The 17,573-nt window shown below is 39.5% G+C and overlaps 1 protein-coding gene across 1 annotated transcript in view; it reads right to left on the bottom strand.

Moving 5' to 3' along the window:
- Positions 1-458: 458 nt before the first annotated feature.
- CD109 (CD109 molecule) overlaps positions 459-17,573 on the bottom strand; it is a 112,283-nt gene continuing 95,168 nt past the window's right edge. The window contains 9 exon segments of the mRNA XM_015569385.1: positions 459-1,390; positions 2,956-3,058; positions 4,781-4,928; positions 7,116-7,258; positions 10,074-10,139; positions 11,212-11,367; positions 12,061-12,251; positions 14,240-14,405; positions 15,411-15,639. Of these exon segments, the coding sequence (XP_015424871.1) occupies positions 1,224-1,390; positions 2,956-3,058; positions 4,781-4,928; positions 7,116-7,258; positions 10,074-10,139; positions 11,212-11,367; positions 12,061-12,251; positions 14,240-14,405; positions 15,411-15,639 (1,369 nt within the window). The 3' untranslated portion in view covers positions 459-1,223.

Genomic DNA, 17,573 nt, shown 5'->3' with positions numbered 1-17,573 from the left:
CTCCAACCCTCCCCCTGAAACAGAGCCAGCGTGCGGGCTGAGGACATGAGAAGAACAGCATACCCAGGACCCTTCCGGGTAGTTTTCTGTAAACACCTCAACCGCTGCCCCCACCAGCGAAGCACAAGAAACACATTCCCTTTCCCATTCTTCTCCCCAGAAGAAAAATAGAGGAAGAGTAAAGGTATGTGGTATATGATTACATTTGGAGTGGAAAAACCACATTTTGATTTTAAAAAATTCACCGTCTACATTGGAAAAAGGGGGGTGTGATCTGCAATGGCAAAGGAGGTACAGAGACCATGGCGGTGGGCTGGGCTGGGGAGCAGTGTTAAGGTGGATGTGGGAAGGGGACAGAACACGCTCCTCCTTCTGGCTGTTTTCTCCCAGTTCTCAGGGAATTCGTCTTGAACACTAAAAACTAATATGATCGAAGCTACTTTAAAATGGAGTAGAGCTGCCATCCCAAAGGAGCTGCCTTGCGAGCCTGATGCCTCACACCTTTGGGGGGTTAACACGGGGCCAAATAACCTCCAGCGGCACTGCGTCTGCAAGGACAGCAAGGAAGCAGCTGTTGTGCCTATGGGGCTACGGGAATGAAAATGAAACACATGGTTCAGCATCAAACGTCGCTAGGTTAGCTTATCTGCAGCAACAGGAGCATCTTCCTTCTAAGGATGTCACTGCTTTCCTTCCCTTTCTCATAAATCCCCCTCGTCTTTGTCTCCTAACCCGAACACGATCTGGGCTTCTGCCTGAATCAGTGCTTTCCGAGTAACGATTCCTTTTTATCTCAAATAAATGCTGATGCCTCTAGCGTTGGCCTTTTATTTTTAGGTTATCAATACTCAGGGAAAGACTGGTGTTTAACAAGTCTGAAGAACCTCATTTCCTCTGGAAAATGAAAAGAAGAATGGATCTAAAATAACACATTTATTCTGGAGAAGACAACACCTCCTCCAAAATCCTAAAATATTTTAAAGAGGGGAAAAATAAAGATATACAGCTGCAAGAATTCGACATTTTGTTGCACACGGAAGTCAGGTGAAGAAATCTATGCAGCCATACCTACTAGGACCTGTGGTACAGCATCCCCCTCAACCCCACAAAAAGAAGGGAAAAAAATTGTTTTTCAAAATAGTCAGAAGCAACATTGGATTATGAAAATAAGACAATCACGTGTGACTCTGGAAATGGGTTCCACAGAGCCCTTAGAAAGGAAGTCAGAGCCAACGCTGCAAAGAGAACAGAAGCATGAAACAGAAAACAAAAACAACGGGAGAGTGACGGAGGGCGGCCGGCGCGCTGCTCTCGCTCTCGTAGGGGCAGCTACAGAGGTCGCAGGAGGACAGCTTCACTTTGGAGTTGTAATTTCTCACCGCTCGTCTCCCTGTTCAAAGAGGAGGACATCAGTTTACACGTCTCCCTTGTTTAGAAACGTTTACTTTGCCAAAGCTTAAAAGCATTTCAATACACTTTCCTGAGTTTTCCATTCTCCATACAATTTTATTTTTCTTTACAAGAAACAAGTGAAACGCTCCAGAGGGGCCCACTCTGCTAACCATTCCAAGTGGGAAACGGTGCTTTCGGTCCAATCTGTGCACCACCCACAGTTGCCTGCATGAACAGAGAAAACGGGCTGCAGCAGCCTGCTTTGGGGCAAGCCCACCCTGTAGCCTCGTGGAATGGGAAAGACTTTCAATTAAGGGTTGTTTCATTGCCTCCAGAGTCTCTTTTAGAGCGATATTGTCTGTGCATTCGAGTAAAGTTCTGATCATGAGGACTACTGAAAAGAGATACTTACATTGTATGTTAACTATAATTGAAAAATAAATTAATTTTTTTAAAAAACAGAAAGATATTTACAAAGGGCTTTATTTAAAAGTACAAAAATATGAAGAAAACTCCGCTTATGCAATGCCTTCTTTCAATGCTTTAAAACGGTGATTTTCCAACCGGTGTGTCGCAAGAATTTTTAAAACATGCAATACCTCTCGATTGAGTCAGGGGCACTGACCTCCTTTCCCTTAGATTGCCAAGTAAAAAAAGGACAACAGTCAATACAACCATAGCTGTCCAATGTGAATGAATCAAAATTATACCTATTTTTTGTCAGATCAGCAAAAAATTATATTTTGTGGGGGTGCAGCAGAATTTTAGTAATTAGTTTATGTGTGCCATGAGATGAAAAGGATTAAAAATTGCTGCTTTAAAACACTGAGAACATAATCTTCTAAAAAGTACTCAGCTTTAGTAAATTTTATAGGATAAGCTAATATGAAACAAACTATATAAAGCACTTATAACACTCTAATGAACTCGTTATAAAACAAATTACTTTAATTTTTACAATTTTCAAAAATATTCTAACTTCAAATTTCTTCCTATTTAATTTTTTAATGTTATAAATATGTTTTCTAACTTTAGGATTTTCAAAAATGAGATGGTAGGCTTTTAAAATTCTGATCTTTCCCACATGTTCATTTAAAAACGTGCCTCTCATAAATAAGTTGTTTTCCACACACAAAAGTAAATTTACATAGATTGAACCTCTTTGGTTTCTTAAAGGTTGAAAATGTTCTCTGTAACACCTAAGGAACATCACTTGGGAAATTCTGCAGCGAGGTCAAATAACAAAGTTGGGTAACTAGGTACTATCCTTGCGTCTCCGCAGCATATCCGGCCCTTCTGGCAGAAACACGGTTCAACATCAGTGGTTCCCCAACATATCCCACAAGGACCTTGTAAATGATCAGTTGTCTTTATTTAAATGAAAAGCTTACCTCCTGCTCCCCTACCTCCTACACTTCCCCTAACAATACCCCCCACCACAAAACCAATCCAGTTGGTGACCACTTTGAATAAATGGTCAATAAGTGAGTGAATGAATGAAGGGATGGACGGGTGGATGCCTAGCTTAACTCCTAAAGTAACAGGAAGTCAGAACTCACTTACTTGGTTCATAGTAATCCACTATGGACACAGAAGCATCTTGTGCATTTGAAACTTTAAAGTTTCTCACAGCAGGGATATCAACACAGAATTGGGTTTCATTTACCTTGAAAAATACAAAAGACTTTTAAGAAAATGGCAGACTCTGTGTTCATAAAAAAGTAAAAGATATTTCTTTTTCTTATCATTTTAGGAGACAGATACAGAAACTAACATTTAGGGAGCACTTCTACATGCCCTGCACTGTGGTAGGCACTTTATATAAATTATCTCATTTAACCATAAACTACCCTTACAGGACAGGTATTGTTCTTACTCCCATTTTACTGAGAGCGAGAGATACTGAGTGGTCAAGCAGCAATCCCAAGGACAAATGCTCTGAGGCCCTGCTGCCTCACTCAGACCCCCTGCCTCGGGCAGTGCACCCACAGCAGTTCCTGCTAATAGCTCTCAGCAGCCCCTTATCTGGAGAAAGGCCCTCAGCTCACAGGAGCCACTTCTCCCAGTGAGTGAGGTAACCCTGGGATGGACGGGTACACCGGGGAGGCGGGAGCACCCCACAGCCAGTGACTGATAGGAAGTACAAAAGGCCAGCCTCCTGGCTTCTAAGAGGGGCAGCTTATGCCAAGCTGGCAAACAAAACTGGTTAAGGAATCCAAAATTGACAAATGCCTTCAAATATTCCATAATCTACCAATTAGCAGTAAATAAAAATTCAAATTAATCTGTCAAAACATAATGGACACTCAAATTAAAATAACTATTAACAAGAACATCTCGGGTATAGGACAAACTTCAAAACTAATTATGTTATTAAATAAAAACTCTAAATTTGTCCTTCAAGTTCTAAATCAGGCCGGTGGCTTTCAAGCAGTTATTTAGTATAAGAAAATTCCTGAACAGCAAAAGAATCCTAGAGACCCTGAATTAATTTTAACAGGTTTTTAACCAGAGTGACTTTTGAAGTCTTAAAACAATGAGAACATTCAAGAACTAGCTTTTTAAAAGTAGATATATTGCTAAAGCAATATATTTCTGATTCATATTTGGCAAAACTGGAATTTAAAAAAATACATATTCCCCCCATGTAACATGAAATCCTAAAACACTTAGAACTCAATTTCAATTCAACCTATGAATTTCATATAGATGTTAGAAGAAAAGAATAAACTTACAGACCAGCGGTTTTGAGATATAAGTAGAGTCTTGAATTCTTCACTTACATTATTCTCACATATTTTATGCACCTTATTCTTGAACCAACAATTTTCATACAGCAATGGGAAGTACGTATGAAAATTATGTAATAATTACATGTAAAGACCAAACTTCTGAAAATATTCTGCTATGATGTAAGCACCTGACATCAATGCAGGAATATTAACCCACTTTGGGATTTATTTAAAGCTTCATAAAAGCATTTTAAAACATGTAATTAAAGCTTTCATCATCAGCATTTAAACAAATACGTTTAGCAATTCCCTGAGGTGAGGGAGGGGTTCTCAAAGTGAGATCTGGACTTGATTTTTAAAATTCTAATGTGGCAGTTTCTATATATTTATTTTACATCTGGCATGAAATAATGATTTGGTCATCAAGACTTTCACCGGGGTCATCATTAATAGCAATGCTCTTTAATAAAACTAATTCTATAATGATGTCTTTTTAATGAGAACAAATATAAGGTTGTTGTGTTAAAGTCACTCAGGGACACAAAACGCTGAAATAACAACTTAAAGAAAACATGCGTAAAGTAAGGGAGACTTTGAACATCAGAAATGGAGGCTCTGTCAATGGTCACCAGGATGAAACAGGTTTCACTACTTACAGAATCCAAGTATAGGTTGAGTTTCCCCTGATCGCTCTCCACTTTCTTCACTGTGTCGCTCAGAGGAATTGCATCTGACGGCACAATGAAACCGCTGAGCAGGTTCACTTCCATGAGGGCCATGCCACTCCTTTCTGTGCCCAGAAACCTACATCGAAAGGAAAGGATGGAAGAAAACCCAAAAGCTGCTGGCAAACTATCTTCATAGAAAAGTTAAAACTGCCAAGTGTCATTTCAAATATTATTATATCGTTCCAATAAAAGTCACTGCAGAAAACTGTAAAACAGGTCATCCTTTCCTTCCAGGCGTGAGCGCCTGGTCACTTCCAACCACAGGAGGAATAATGGTAGAAAATGTGTGCACTTCGCAGACAGTGCGAAATGCCTGCCATGCAACAGGCCTGGGTAGGTTGTGACAGGTACAACCTAGGTGCCCGTTAAGCAGGCACCTCTGTTTTCAGAGTGGTGACTCCAAACTGAATTGCATTTTCTCAAAAGCTGACAGCCCGAGAGGTTCCCGCAGGAAGCCAGGACTGACACCGAGGCATCGTTTGCCACCACTTTGCAGCAGAGCTAGGCCAAGTCTTTAGCAACCTTGCCTTCATCTGGTTTTACGTCCTTCCCTTTGTTCTCCCGCAGACTTGGAGCGCATTTTGTGTTTTCTTTGGCCGCCTGGAGACAGGGACCAGCCTCGGGAAGTTTTATCACACCTCCTCGTCCCCTCACACTGCTGTACACAACGTCCGCATCAAAGCACCTGGGCACCAACAACATTTTGTCTCCTTTAAAGTAAATATTTTTCTAAAATGAAGAGCTGGCAAGAGCTTTCTGTTTGGAGCAGAAGGAGCCCAGCGTGGTTACGGGAAGGAGTGTGTCTCCAACATGAAAGGATCATAGCACTGTTAAGTGAATTCCTGGGGTCCTTTCCCGCAGCAAGCCCCAGCAGGGCTGGCAGAAAATCTTGCTTTTTAGAGCAACGAACCGATGACCGATGGAAAAGCCATACAGTACAACTGCTGACTGCAGCTGGCTCAGCAATCCCAACTGTAAAGTCTCTTGATTCAAGAACTTTCTGCCTGGCCGGTGTGGCTCAGTGGTTGAGCAGTGGCCAATGAATTAGGAGGTTACTGGTTCGATTCTTGGTCAAGGCACATGCCCAGGTCATGGGCTAGATCCCCAGTAGGGGGCAGGCAGGAGGCAGCCAGTAGATGATTTTTCTCTCATCATTGGTGTTTCTCTCTCATCCAGTAGGGGGCGTGCAGGAGGCAGCCGGTCTGCGATTCTTTCTCATCATGGATCTCTCTCTCTTCCTCTCCCTTCCTCTCTGAGATCCATAAACAATGCCTTTTTAAAAAAAGAACTTTCTAAAGGAGCTGCTCTCAAACTCGTGTGTGTGTTAGAATGAGCAGAAAGCTGAGGACCACAACTTCACAGACTCGCTCCACTAGACCTTTGAGTGGAGCCTTTTTTCCTTATGATTTAACAAGATCCTCAGATGCACTGGATACAAGCCAAATTTACAAACACCTTACACGTACTCCCAGAAGCTATAAGTGCCTAATTATCCACGGTGAGACCTTCTAAATTGGAATATTTTCACTATCTAAAAAAAGAAAATGAAACTATTCTCTTCATTGAACTTGTCTGCTCTTATGAAATTTTGAGTTAAAAATATAACATTCACCCTAACTGGTTTGGTTCAGTGAATAGAGTGTCGGTCTTTGGACCAAAGGGTCTTGGGTTTCATTCCGGTCAAGGACACGTACCTTGGTTGCAGGCTCCTCCCCGACCCAGACCCTGGTCAGGGCTCATGCAGGAGGCAACCAATAGATACATTTTCTCTAACATCAATGTTTCTCTCTGTCTTTCCCTCTCTCTTCCACTCTCTCTAAAAATCAATGGAAAAATATCCTCAGGTGAGGATTAACAAATAAAATTAAAAAAAAAATAACACTGAATACTAAATATGAACCTGGAATAATTGCTTAACATAAAAATGACATAAAAACAACCAGAAATAACCAATTTGGGTGTATTAAATGTGATTGGTTAATTTCCAGTTTTCATCAATTAGACCTGAGTTTTAGTAAATTTTTCCATGCAAAGTTTTTATAAGCACAAAGAAAACTTGTAAATAATGTTGGACACATTGAGAAATGCTTAAATATTATTAGCAGTTCACACATTTCTAGTTGAAGTCTAAAGTATAATGCATAACAAATCTTTGTTCAATGTAACTCCTTCTGTATTGATATAGTTAGATATATATAAATAATTAAATCTTCAAATCTTTTCTTTTGTAAAGGGGAATGAGGAGAGTTAAACAGATACCAACCTTGTGCATACATTCAAATTCAAATGATTGATATCATCTTCATTATCTTTTACAGCAACAGCTAAGTCAAAGACTTCTTGACTTTGGATTGATTTTTGGTTTTTGGAAGACTCTGAATCTTTCACATTATAAAAAACATTTAGCTGCAAAAATAACAAATTAGCATTAATAACAAATTAGCAATAAATTACCATCATTATGTTTTCTAAATGTTAGGTAATGATTATCAACTACATTCACAAACTCCAACCTAGAAAAAAATTAGTTTTACTAGCTAACAAAGTATCATTAGTAACAAACATTGTTATGAAAGTTTATAAGTAATGATTTTTGAAACTGAGAAAAGTTTGCTAACATTCCAAAACAAGTGTCATAGATTATCATGAACGATAGTCATGGGTATTGTTTTCTTCCAAAGAATGTAAAACATTCTCTACTGGGAAAAAGTGAAACTATTGCCAACTTTCTTTCTTTATTATTATTTCTTCTTAATCCTCACTTTAGGGTATTTTTCCCCTTGAGTTTCAGAGAGTGAAAAGGGTTGGGGGAGGAGAGAGAGAAACATCTATTGCCAACTTTCTTAAGAGTGTCCACTAATTTCTAAACTCTGCTGCCCAACTGAAGTCTTCTTTCACACACTGGAACCTTAGAAACTCTAAGATAAAACAAAACTAAAACATCTAAGAGCCTTGGTGGGACAGAAACCTATTCAACTGCTCAGGATTCTTTTTTTATCATATATCTTTTGGAGATGATAAAATAAATAACGGTTTTCAAGTCAACTGGGTCTTTTCCAGCATATACATACTCTGTGTCCACCAATAATGTGAGGTGCTGTGTGGACACTGGGGAGTGTGAGAACCAGTGTTTTACTCAAATGAATCCTAAGATCAGAAGCTTGGGAAAATCTTCTAGGCCTGCCTCATGCCACGTTGAATTGGAATCTAAATTTTTTTACCTCTTCCACATTTTTTGATCCAAGGTTCATAAGCCTGCCTATTGCTATGTAAGTTGTATTTTTTTTTCTGCCTTATACTTAAATCACACACAGAGAGAACTAAACCTCTAATAGCCATTGTGGATTTACATACTATTAAAAATCCTTTCTCTGAGCCTTCATCTTTTAAACCCAAGATTTCCAACTTTTCATTCAGCCACTCCTAGCTCAAATCCTTCATCCCCTTGATCATTCTTGTTTTCTCACCCTGGGAATTCTCCAACTCTTTCTTTAACTACAACTAAAATTATATAGAGTATTTTTGGAGCAGTTGAAGGAATGGTTTCATAAATTTGGAGAGATGATCGCTATTACTTTCATCATCCCTCTTCCAGTGGCATGCAATTGTCCTTTAAGAACCAACACCGTTAGGACACAAACAAGGACTATTAAATTTGTCCTCTGGGACATAAGTAATGTCATCTATAACTAAGTATTAGGGTTTATGTTTGGCCCACAATAAAGTTCAACTGCTCACTCAGAGAACTTCAAAAGATCTTACAGCTTATTTCCAACAGCTTGGCATTTTATTACTCAAAAGAAATTAACATTTACTGTAAAACTGAGAGTTTTCTTTGCCATTCTTTTTCCAGGGCCCTTAGAAAAATATCAACTAGAGGAAGTCTCAACATTTATTCCAGCGTGACCTTCTTTCTGCAATGTTTTTCTCCATCATGCGCAGTGCCTTTTAGTCCCTACCTTTTGTTTTCTGCACGTTGATAAACACATAGGACTGATGAACATTCTGACCAGTAGGTGCCATATTTACCGCCGTGCCCTTCAAACCTCAAGTAAAAATCACTTGGCTTAAGGAATTTGTCTACATTTGGTTTATCGAGAATGAGTGCCAACCAATTTGGTGACTAAAGTGTACTTATATAATTTTCCAATTGTATCTAAAATATCCTGTGTATTTACTTTCAGATTTACTGTTTGCATTGAAAGATGGTTTAGGAATGAGAATTTTCACCCGGTCTTTGTTAGTAAAGACCAATACAAACTCTTCGCTCTTTTTTCTTTCCATCTTTTTCATTGAATACCATTCCTTTTAACTGTGATCATTTTTCCTTGATTTTTAAAAAACATTCACTTGTTCTGAGTATCAGAAAAATTAATCTTAGAATTATTTGGAAGTTCCCAAATTATACCTAAGCTTCTGCCTTACTTAGCAAGTGTTTCTGTTCTCTTGTCTAGAACAACTGTCCTTGTGTTTTAAAAAAGTCCATTTTCTGTATAATAGCCTTTTTTTTAAATTTTTCAGTAAATCTTTCAGGGTTTGTTTGGTTTGTTTTTTCTAATCAAGCACATAATCATTGTTGGTCCTATCACATATTATATTGGGTTTCTAATGAAATGATTTTTAGTTCCTATGATTTTCATGTATTATTTAGAATAATAATTATTTCATCCTATATTTCATCCTGTATTTTTCATGCTACTTTCATTTTATTCTAATCCCGATTGCATGATAAAAGGCAGATTTCTTTGGATTTTCTTCCTGTACCAGAACATTAACCATTTCATGCTCTAGTACAGGACACATTTCCTATCTTTAGGTCAATTACTTGTAATGCCATGTTGACCTTTATATTGTTTGATGAATATTAAGCTGTAAGTAAAATGCATATTTATTTATCAAGTCATAGCATTAAAATTCAGAGCTCTATTTTCATAAAATAATGTGGGAGTTCCCAACAATTCACAGGAATAGTGTTGGAGAATTTTCGTCCTCACTTCAAGCTGTATATAATAACCAAGCAATATTTATCCAATAGATTATCAATCCATAGAGTTGCTGTCTGTTCTCTAGCTAATAATGTCTCTAATAGTGATTTATCTTGCCTAACTCATATAAATAAATCATTAAGGATTCTATACATTGCCTAACTTAAAGATTTAGCAGTGCCCCAAACCAAAGAATTGTTATAGCAAGTCATATTTAACCAAATATTATTACATACCTGACAAACAGCAAATCCATAACCATCTGCGGAAATATTAACTTCAATTGGCACTGACACAGCAAGCTGAATAAAGGTGGGGGAAAGTGAATAAGGTGAATTTTCCATATCTAGGTCCTTCCAAGTAGCCCAAGAGGTCAGTGTGATTCCTCATCAGGGATACAGTGTGAGCCATCTGTGGAAAGCTCTAAGAACTTTACAGGGCCTCACATATCAAAAGCTCTGGGTCAACCATGACAGAAGTGAAGTTAGAGAAAGTAACGCCCACTCTTCACACGCCCTCACCTCTGCCCTTTAGAACAGCACATTAGCGCTAGGGGTGGGCCTGCCCTTCTTTAGGGGCTGATGCATGAAAGACAAGAAACACACCAGCTCTCTCCACTGACCTCCCTTAGTCAGTGCCTAATCCCTTGGTCATGCTGGGCACCCAGTGACACATCATCATTGCCTATGACTAAGGTTATTCCTTCTTTTCCTTTGCCATAACCCCTCTTCCTCAGTTTCCAGCCTTGAAATTATTACTTTCATCCATTACCCTCAAGTTCCTACAAGGTTACCCAGGGAGATAAGGTTAGGGTCTAGCATAGGCCTTTATTCCATATCAAAGTAAGAATTCTAATACTGGTTTTATCAATTTTCTAATGAGGACAGGTGGGGCAGCTGAAAAGAACATGGTCTTTGAAACCATGGGTTCAAGTCGGAGCTCTGCTGTTGTTAATAGCATGATCTCGAGCAAGTTCTTAACCTCTCTCAGCCTCAGTTTTATCATGTGTACAATAGGGATAAAAGTAAGAAAATATCTGCTGGATGGAACTTACTTCTTAGTGCTGGTTTGAGAAATAAGTGCAGTAGCACATGTAAAGAAATTGAGCACGATTCCTGCAAAGAATAGTATCTCAATGGGTGTTCATTCTGGTCCCAATAGGTCAGGGCCCATGTTTTCTCCTTTTCAAAATTCCCATCCCCTCCTCCCTTCCCCAGCTCAGCAAATTCAACCAAAGGAGTGTGCTCCTTCCTCCCAGTCACTACAGGGCTCTGGGAACAAGTCTTTGTTGAGTCAATAGAACGGAGTTAAACCCATTTTCTACCCTACGGAGTCATCTGCACAGAATTTTAAATAACCACCCCTTGTCCACACCTCTGCTGACTGGAGGATAAAGTAGTTCTGTGCGTCAATCAGAAACTTTACAGGACTTGGTGCCACAGACCCCGTTATGGCCACTTGCATATGTGCCCCTTCCGTGTTCATCAGGACTGCAAATTCAGACAGGGCCTTCAAGGCCACAATGGTGTCCTGTTGAGAAAAGAAAAACCATGTGTGAATATAAGTATACATCAAGGTCAAATACAGTAATGTTTAGGAACCCCGCTATACAGTCATCCCCCTTCCCTGAGAGTGGAAGTCTCCTTTATTCATCTTTGAATCTCCTTGAGAGGCTCAGAAAATATCGGCTGGACAGAACTCACCATCTACAATATCAGTTACCACGGATGGGAAAATGGCTAATACAGATGGGGAACTAATTTATTCCCTATAAATATCAGAGGCGATGTTTATATCCATGATGAGAAAAAGTTAAAATGAGTAATTTAAACCTTTGGCTTAAGTTACTTAACTTTTAAACTGCTAAGTAATTTGATGAAATCATGATAAAAAAGCAACTACATACTTCCTAAAGCTATGGATGGATGGGTGGATGGATGGATGGATGGATGGGTAATAAATTTAAAACTGTCATGACTGCCCCAGCTGGTTTGGCTCAATGGATAGCGCGTCGGCTGTGGACTGAAGGGTCCCAGGTTTGATTCCGGCCAAGGGCACATGCCTGGGTTGCAGGCTCAATCCCCAGTAGGGGGCGTGCAGGAGGCAGCCTATCAATGATTCTCTCATCATTGATGTTTCCCTCTCTCTCTCCCTCTCCCTTCCTCTCTAAAACCAATAAAATATATTGAAAAAAATAAATAAATAAAAACTGTCGTGACTCACCTGGGTAGATACAAAACCTCCCAGGCTGTTTCTTTGCCTGCTCAGCCACCTCATGATTGCGATTCCATCAGAAACCCGATTCTGCAGGAAGTGTGAGTGCAGCGCGTAGGCTGCGACTTCAATATCCAGGGATCTGGGCTGCCAGGACTCAGAAAGTCCAGACGCTGATGACACCCAGAATAGCATGTCTCCTGCAAGAGAAAAGTAATGTCAGAATGACCAATGACAGAAGACCTACATTTTATACCATTAAGTATCCTTACACTGGTCCAAGTTCTAGTTGGCTAACATAAAATGATTTCTATTGCTTTATATGTATATATGTATGCCAAATAAAACATGTACATTTAAACACACACATGCATGCACAGATATAAACATGTACTTATACGTCACTTTTTAAACTATTGAAACATAAATTTTCATTCTTCCCCTATTGGTTATATGTGAGGATGTTTTCATGAAAATATTTTCCCAAAAAGATATCCATATGTTTGGCTCTAGACTCAATAGCTATAAATAAAAGGGAAAAAAACATACTATATTCCAGAAAATAATGTACATAACTTTTCTGAATAGGCCATCACAAAAATATTTGAGAATACATTGGAAAGAACCCTGCTCTGGAAATCAGCCATTAACCAGCTCTAATGTTCTGGGAAACCTCTCCTTCATGATCTGAAAGTTGGTGTTATAAGTTCCAAATCCAAGCCCCCAAGAAAAAAATGAGGGACCCTGGCCAACTCAACAATCGTCCTAGAGATATTCCTACAAGCCCCTGGAGGAGCATCCTATTTGGTACCCCCCCCCCAAATATTACTGTTTAGATGATGATTACACTTGGGTGGAATGTATAATAACTGCCAAGCAGAGAAGAAGATACGTCAAGGACTGCTTCAGCCTCTGTGCAATAATCTTTATCCCCAGCACAACAATAGGTGATAAGGGTTCAATCTGTTACAGCCTCAGAAGTCTCAAAATACTTTCTACAGTTATCCCTTCTTGAATTAACAGGGCTTTGAAACAGCTGTTTCAGCCCACTCATCCCCATATCTATCTAACTACACATTCACAAGCACACACACACACCCTGAGTCCCTGACTGTAGAGGCCATTTGGGAAGTAACAACATCCGTAGGTTTTGCCCTGCTGTAGCCCCTAAATCAGCGGTTCTCAACCTGTGGGCTGCGACCCCTTTGGCGGTCGAACGACCCTTTCACAGGGGTCACCTAAGACCATCGGGAAAACACATATATAATCACATAATGCTTTAATTATGTTCAATTTGTAACAATGAAAGTACATCCTGCATATCAGATATTTACATTACGATTCATAACAGTAGCAAAATTACAGTTATGAAGTAGCAACGAAAATAATTTTGTGGTTGGGGTCACCACAACATGAGGAACTGTATTAAAGCATCATGGCATTAGGAAGGTTGAGAACCACTGCCCTAAATAGTCTCCATTCAAAAATATATATATCCTACCCATAATTCACTAACAGCATTTTTCTGGCATTTGTGTTTCTATTAATTACCATTGCGGCTCCCATTTTTAAACATGGACCATGCACCAAGCACTGTGCATTACCTCATTTAATCTTCACAGCAATCCTTAAGTTGGTGTCACTCCAATTTTACAGTTCAGAAAACTGCAGCTCGCAAAGGGGAGTAGCAGAGGCAGAATTTGAACCCAAATCTCTCATAAACCAAGGTCTCAAAAACCACTCAAGGCCACCAGACCAGAAATGGTATCAGAAAACCACATGGGTAACTGACATCTGGTAGAATGTATCCAAAAGAAGAAACTACCCATGCCCTGAAATTCTCTGAAAAACTCTTGGTGGGAGTAGAAGCAACATGGCCATGTCATAATCCTGTGATCTCCTCTGTGCTTCATGCTTCATCCCATTTAGAAGATGTAAATTAATCAACTTCATATCTGGCTTACAAAACTCTCTCACGTCATTTATATATCTCCTAGTGCCCAACAGTCTAACAACCTCCAATAGGACCTGCGTGTTACCCCCTTTTTTAAAATATATTTTTATTGTTGCTAGTATTATAGATATCTCCCATCCCACCCCCTCCCTGTACTCCCCTCCACCTAGCCCCTGCTCACCCCACCCCCGGGTCTTCACACCCCACTGCTCGTGTCCATGGCTATGCATGTACCTTCCAGCTTTGCTCGCTGAATCAGGGTATCCAAAGCTTCCTGGGCTTTCGGGCTCCCCAGGAAGGACAGCGCATACGTCGTAAGAGCCAGAGTATAATTGTCTGAGATTCCTCTGAGGAACTCAGACTCCAAAAACTTGATAGAGTTTTTCACATCCAGATGAGGCTTGAAAGAAAAATATATATATATTTTACCATTCAAAAGAACCCCCAAAGTATTTTCAAGCATTTATTCAAAAAATAATTTCAGCGTCCAGGAAGCACCTGACTTTTGACCTAGGCAATGGGAATCAACAATGATCGTGGACATTCATGGATTTGCCATGTGTTTAAACCATAACACGACTTTTCCCGTTTTTGAAAGTAAATAGGCACCGTGCCTTACAGGAAATAAAAAGTAGAACTTTTTGCCAGGGTTTCTCCCATTGGATATCATGAATTCAGATTCAAGCATGCAATGTAGTTAAGGAAAGACACTTCTCATATGTGACCTCAGGGGTTGAAGCTCTGAATTCAGGGGAAAGTTTCTCTTCTGCACACCTAGACCTGGGCTAGGAAAATAGTAGGAGCTTAATCTAGAGAGTGGCTGGGTTTGATCATGTGAAATGCAGTCGGCATTAAGCAGTAAAGGCATCAATCATTGAGACAGTTCTGGAGCGAAATTAAGCTCATTAGCATAACTTTCCACGTACACTCATTCTCAACCAGACATCCATGCCCACTTAACACGTCTTTTAGAGTGTGGGCGTACTTTGTACTAAATGAGCAGACACTGTAATTGCTCCATAATATTTTAGAAATAAAAAATCCTTCACAACCTAAATTTAATAAAATGCACTCCCAAATTCTGAAGAATTCTCTGTCCCCTAAGAAATTAACCTTTCCAACAATAAAATAGGAATTGACTTAGCTTACCAACAGCGAGTACAACATTTATACTGGAAAGCATTCTTAGAATTCTCCTAGTTACTCTGAGAAAGTGGGTCAATATTTTTATTTTCAGATTTTGGAATGTGGTCACAAATGCAAAGCAAAAGGATGCCCAAATTCATACTTCAAATGTGGTATAAAATACAAAATTCCCTAAGTTTCCAGACACATGTTGGACCCATCCAAACCTACCTCTCCTGTGACTCCCCACCCGTCATTAATGAAATTAAAGATGAAATACCTGATACTTTCTATAACTCAGGAGAGAAGTCACAATGTAAGCTGTAAGCGTTACTGGACTTTTATTGCCACCTTGAAGCTCACTGTGGATCACTCTTCCTGGCTCCCAAAATTCACCGTTGGATTTCTGATGTCCTTTGAGCCATGTGTATATTCTGTGTAACACTTTCTGATCAATATCTATGTAATGATCAGCTTCAAGGAAACATCGTAAAACAAAGGCTGACAACCTTGGGGGAAGGGGGTGGAGGGAAATGACATAAAATACAATGAATAAAGGCCTCCAGATAACGCTGAGCAAGAAAACACCAGCAATAGCAACACTTTTTTCCCCATCAGAAGAGTCACCCAGGGAGACTCACCGAGGAAGAAACTAAGGGAAGGACACAATCAGGAGGTAACACAAACAACTCCGTCTACCTGGGAGACCTACTTCCCACCTGAGTGTGATCAAGAAATTCCAGGTCCACTCACATCATCTCAGACTTAGAAGGGAATTTAGAAATCATCTAATACAGACTCATTATTTGATAGACTGAGAATTTGACATTCCAAGAGAATTAAATAAATTGTCCAAGATTACTCATCTTTGGACTGTTCTGGGTATTTACCAAGGATGAACTTATTACATACTTCTCTCAGCCCTAAAGACATGAATAAAGTACATATAGGTCACAAACTGCCATACTTTTCAGTAGAGAAAATGGGTATTTTCTTTCCCATAGGACAGGAGGCAGCAAATTAAAGTCTATGGGCTAAATCTGTTTGGCTAGGTCTGGTCCTTGGGCCAAATACAGCAGAGTCTGTTTTGGGTGTTGTTGGGTTGTTGTTTTTTACCTCTCCCCACTCCATCCTCCATCTAAAAATTTGTTTTAAAGGTATAAAAAGAAAAAGAGAGGAATGAGAGGAGAGGGAAGAACATGGTTGTTGGACACCATGTGGCCTATATGCCTAACATACTTACTCTCTGAACCTTTACAGAAAAAGCTGGCTGATCCCCGCTACAGAACACTTAAGTATTGAGGTGAAAAGAATGTCAAGCAATAAAACACTGAAACCTTTCTATTTTTGGATCTATATCCTGACTCATGCCAAAAGAAAATTTGAACCAGATCTGTTTCATCCTATAAAAGATTTAGTGTGGTAAATATTATTAATATTCAATAATATCCAGTTCCCTTTTACTTTCAGGATACAGAGGAATTCACTCTCTTGCCTCCCTGAAGTGAAACATGACCACGTGACCAGCTTTGATAATGACAAAGTGAAAAGAAATGCTACACCCAGGCTGAGGCATCCAATTGCCAGAGCTGCATATTAAAGCCTGAAGCTTCCCCGTGAGGTGAGATGGTGGCAGCTGAAGCATAGACTGCAGTGCCCCCTGCTGGCCCATAATAGAAATGCAGCATGTGAAAGAAAACCTCTGCTGTAAATACTGTAAGCTACTGAGATTTAAGGGGTGGTTACCATAGCATGCCCTGTCCAACCCGACTGATACAGTCAGTCCTTTTCTGAGTGAAATATAGAATTGAAGATAGTAAGGAAAAAGCACGGAGAGAGAGCAATCATCCAAAATCAGCCATGCAGAGATTCCATTCTGGAAGAAACTCAAGATACTCATTACTTAATCCCACAGTCATAAAAATAACGTTAAACAAACTACACTGAATGCCTTAACAAAAAATTCATGTTGATCATATAAATTAAAGAAAAAATTATGTCACAATCACCCGGTATTTCTAACTGAATTTTCTTGTCAGCCCTACCATCATCGTGTGGCATTTTTATTTTTTGCTTTTTCCAAAAGAGGACTTATGACCTATCTTTTCTACACAAAAACACTTGTTTTGTTAGTGTTTTAAAATCATATTTAAAAAGGAGAATCTCTTTTAAAAGCCAGGCTATGGGGAAATGCCGGGAGCTGGTCCATCCTTGCTGTTTCAAGGGACCTGGCATATATGGCATACTGTTCTTAATATGTTTGCTCACCTTCTTGGCACTATGTGTTTTAACCAAGGTCACCTCTCTGAGAAAGGTTGTTTCCCCAGGTAGGGATTTTCCCCTAAAGTTAGGGAGGGAATAAAACCTCTTAACTGCCATGCCGGTAATTAATCACTTTAACTATGATCAATCATGCTTAAGCTACATAATCTTTACTCCCTGG

This window comes from Myotis davidii, unplaced genomic scaffold, assembly GCF_000327345.1.
Source record: "Myotis davidii unplaced genomic scaffold, ASM32734v1 scaffold104, whole genome shotgun sequence".
NCBI classification, from domain to species: Eukaryota; Metazoa; Chordata; class Mammalia; order Chiroptera; family Vespertilionidae; genus Myotis; species Myotis davidii.
Note: the sequence above shows the minus strand (reverse complement) of the source record. Positions and strands in the feature narration are given on the sequence as shown.